This window comes from Cibotium barometz, chromosome 37 (assembly GCF_041138505.1).
Source record: "Cibotium barometz isolate CiBa-2024 chromosome 37, ASM4113850v1, whole genome shotgun sequence".
NCBI lineage: Eukaryota > Viridiplantae > Streptophyta > Polypodiopsida > Cyatheales > Cibotiaceae > Cibotium > Cibotium barometz.
The window spans coordinates 27,604,109-27,606,402 of record NC_141082.1 but is presented as its reverse complement, the minus strand read 5'-3'; the positions used below and the strand labels follow the sequence as shown (position 1 = coordinate 27,606,402).

General features: G+C 45.6%; 1 protein-coding gene across 1 annotated transcript; it reads left to right on the top strand.

The window, feature by feature from the left end:
• Positions 1-446: 446 nt before the first annotated feature.
• Positions 447-1,560, top strand: LOC147617120 (pentatricopeptide repeat-containing protein At1g06140, mitochondrial-like). Its single transcript, XM_086776439.1, has 3 exons — positions 447-1,022; positions 1,114-1,302; positions 1,471-1,560. The coding sequence occupies exons 1-3, from the start codon at positions 447-449 to the stop codon at positions 1,558-1,560; spliced, it is 855 nt and encodes a 284-aa protein (XP_086632565.1).
• The last annotated feature ends 734 nt before the right edge of the window (positions 1,561-2,294 follow it).

The following is a 2,294-nucleotide window of genomic DNA, read 5'->3' as shown; positions in this document are numbered from 1 at the left end:
GGCCATGGATCACCAGCTAAAGGTAAGCACTTACATACCCACATGTTGAGCTGCAGTTTTGAAGGGAGCATTGTTGTCGAGACTACTCTTGTCAACTTGTATTGAAAATGTGGCAGTCTAGTGGATGCACGTAAGATGTTCTATAAGATGCACAAGCGAAATGTGGTATCTTGGAATGCATTGATTGGATTACATTCACAAAATGGGAGGAGCCAGGATGCCCTCCAAGTTTTTGAGCAAATGCTACAAGAAGGCACATTACCTAATAAGGTCACATTTGTAAGCACTTTTGATGCATGTGCCAGTGCTGTGGCCATAGCCACAGGCAAGAAGATGCACGCTTGCATCATGGGAAGTGCCTTTGAGCAGGATATTGTCATCCAGACTTCGTTAACTTGTATGGAAAATGTGGCCGATTTTCACATGCGTGTAGAGTTTATGAAAATATGTCGGAGCGTGATGATGTGACACTCATCAGCATGATTTCGGCATGCGCCAACTGTGCAGCCCTATCTGAAGGCAAACAGCTACATAAATATATTATTTGCAATGCATCTGAATCTAACATTGTTTTAGGGACTGCCCTCATAAACATGTACAGCAAATGTGGGAGGATCAAAGATGCTCAGAGGGTGTTTGTTGATAGGATGCCCAAGCGGAATATAATCTCGTGGAATGCAATCATTGCAGCTTATTGTCAAAATGGATTGGGTAAACAATCACTTTCACTCTATGAGCAAATGCGCTTGGACAACATGAAGCCAACTTCAATCACCTTTCTTAGTGTACTTTCTGCATGTAGCCATGCCGGTCTGTTAAGAGAGGGTTGCCGTTGCTTTGATGCCATGAAACAAGATCATGAGATCGTGCCAAATGTTGATCATTATAACTGCATGATTGACCTCTTTGGAAGGACAGGCCGGTTGGTTGAGGCAGAGGAGTTGATTATTAATATGCCACTTGAACCCAGTGTTGTGTCATGGACCACCTTGCTGAGTGCATGCCGGAAGGAGGTGGATGTGGTGCGAGGAGAACGAGCTGCATTTTGCCTCTTCGATATGAATCCAGAGGACACTGTACCTTATGTCATGTTAGCAAACATATATGCTGCAGCTGGCAGGGGGGGATGATGCTGAGAAGGTGATGGCTATGATGAGGGAAGAAGGTTTGAACGAGGATGATGTTGGCTTAACCATGCAAGATGGGCAATACTACGATGCAATGCTATCTTTTGCAGATATTCTTGACACTCATGGGGAATCTAGAAACACAGTTGTGGACTGCTTTGAGAACAATCAAACTGTATTTTATGAAAGTAAAAGCTGTGAGAATTTCAACTAGGGGGATGCCAAACCAACACTTGTGCAAGTTGCATTAGCTGGCAAAGAGAATGGAGATGGAGTTTTAACAACCCTTGAAAATAGGCTTCTTATGAGCAGGATGATCAATACAGGAAATTCAACCACTCAGGAAAGCCTTGATGAGAATGTGGGTTCAGAGGATGAAAAAGCTGAAGATAACGTGCCAAAATTTGATAAAGATGAAGGCAAATCAGTATAAATTTGAATGAAGATTAGCCTATATAGCAACTTGGTGGCACATACCGGAGGATGTGCAGGTTTAGAGGGGGTCGATGTCGTGCTGTGGCACATCCATGTAGTGAAAGAAGCTCACAGACCATCCCATATGAACTCAGATGCATGGGCAAAAAAAGGTAAAAAGGGTCAAGGCTGCCTTTGCTTTGGTGTGAAAGGAACATGGTGGCCTTTTTCTTCAAAATAAATAAAATAAAATAAAAAAAGGGATAAATCTGGCCAGCTACGTGGACCTTCACGCAGCTGCCAGCGCATCTTCTGGACGTTGCGAGAGAGTGCATGGAGTCGACGCAGCTGGTAATTCTGCGGGGGGGGCCGCCTCGTTGATGAGGGGGAGCCCTGTGTGTTTTGTGTGGGGCGCTGCAGCAGATAGGCGCAGCTGGAAGAGGTGGGGTTCGCCGTGTGAAGAGCCAAGGGGGCTCTAGGGGGTAGCTGGTGATGCGCAGCAAAGAGATAGCTGTGTAGGTAACATAAGGGCGGTAAGAGCTATGGTGATTCTGTGTCGAGATTGAGGCTGGCGAGCAACCCGTTTCACATGCCATATTACTTTCTTCTCCATCCCTCTCCGAGTCCAAGACGTAGAGCGCGCTCTCCCCTTGTTTCTGGTATTTCATGATGTTGGAAAAAGGTGCTCTGTGTGGCCTGTGTTGAGATATTCAAGCTCGATGTTAGTGTGAGCCAGCTATGCTATGTGCTGGC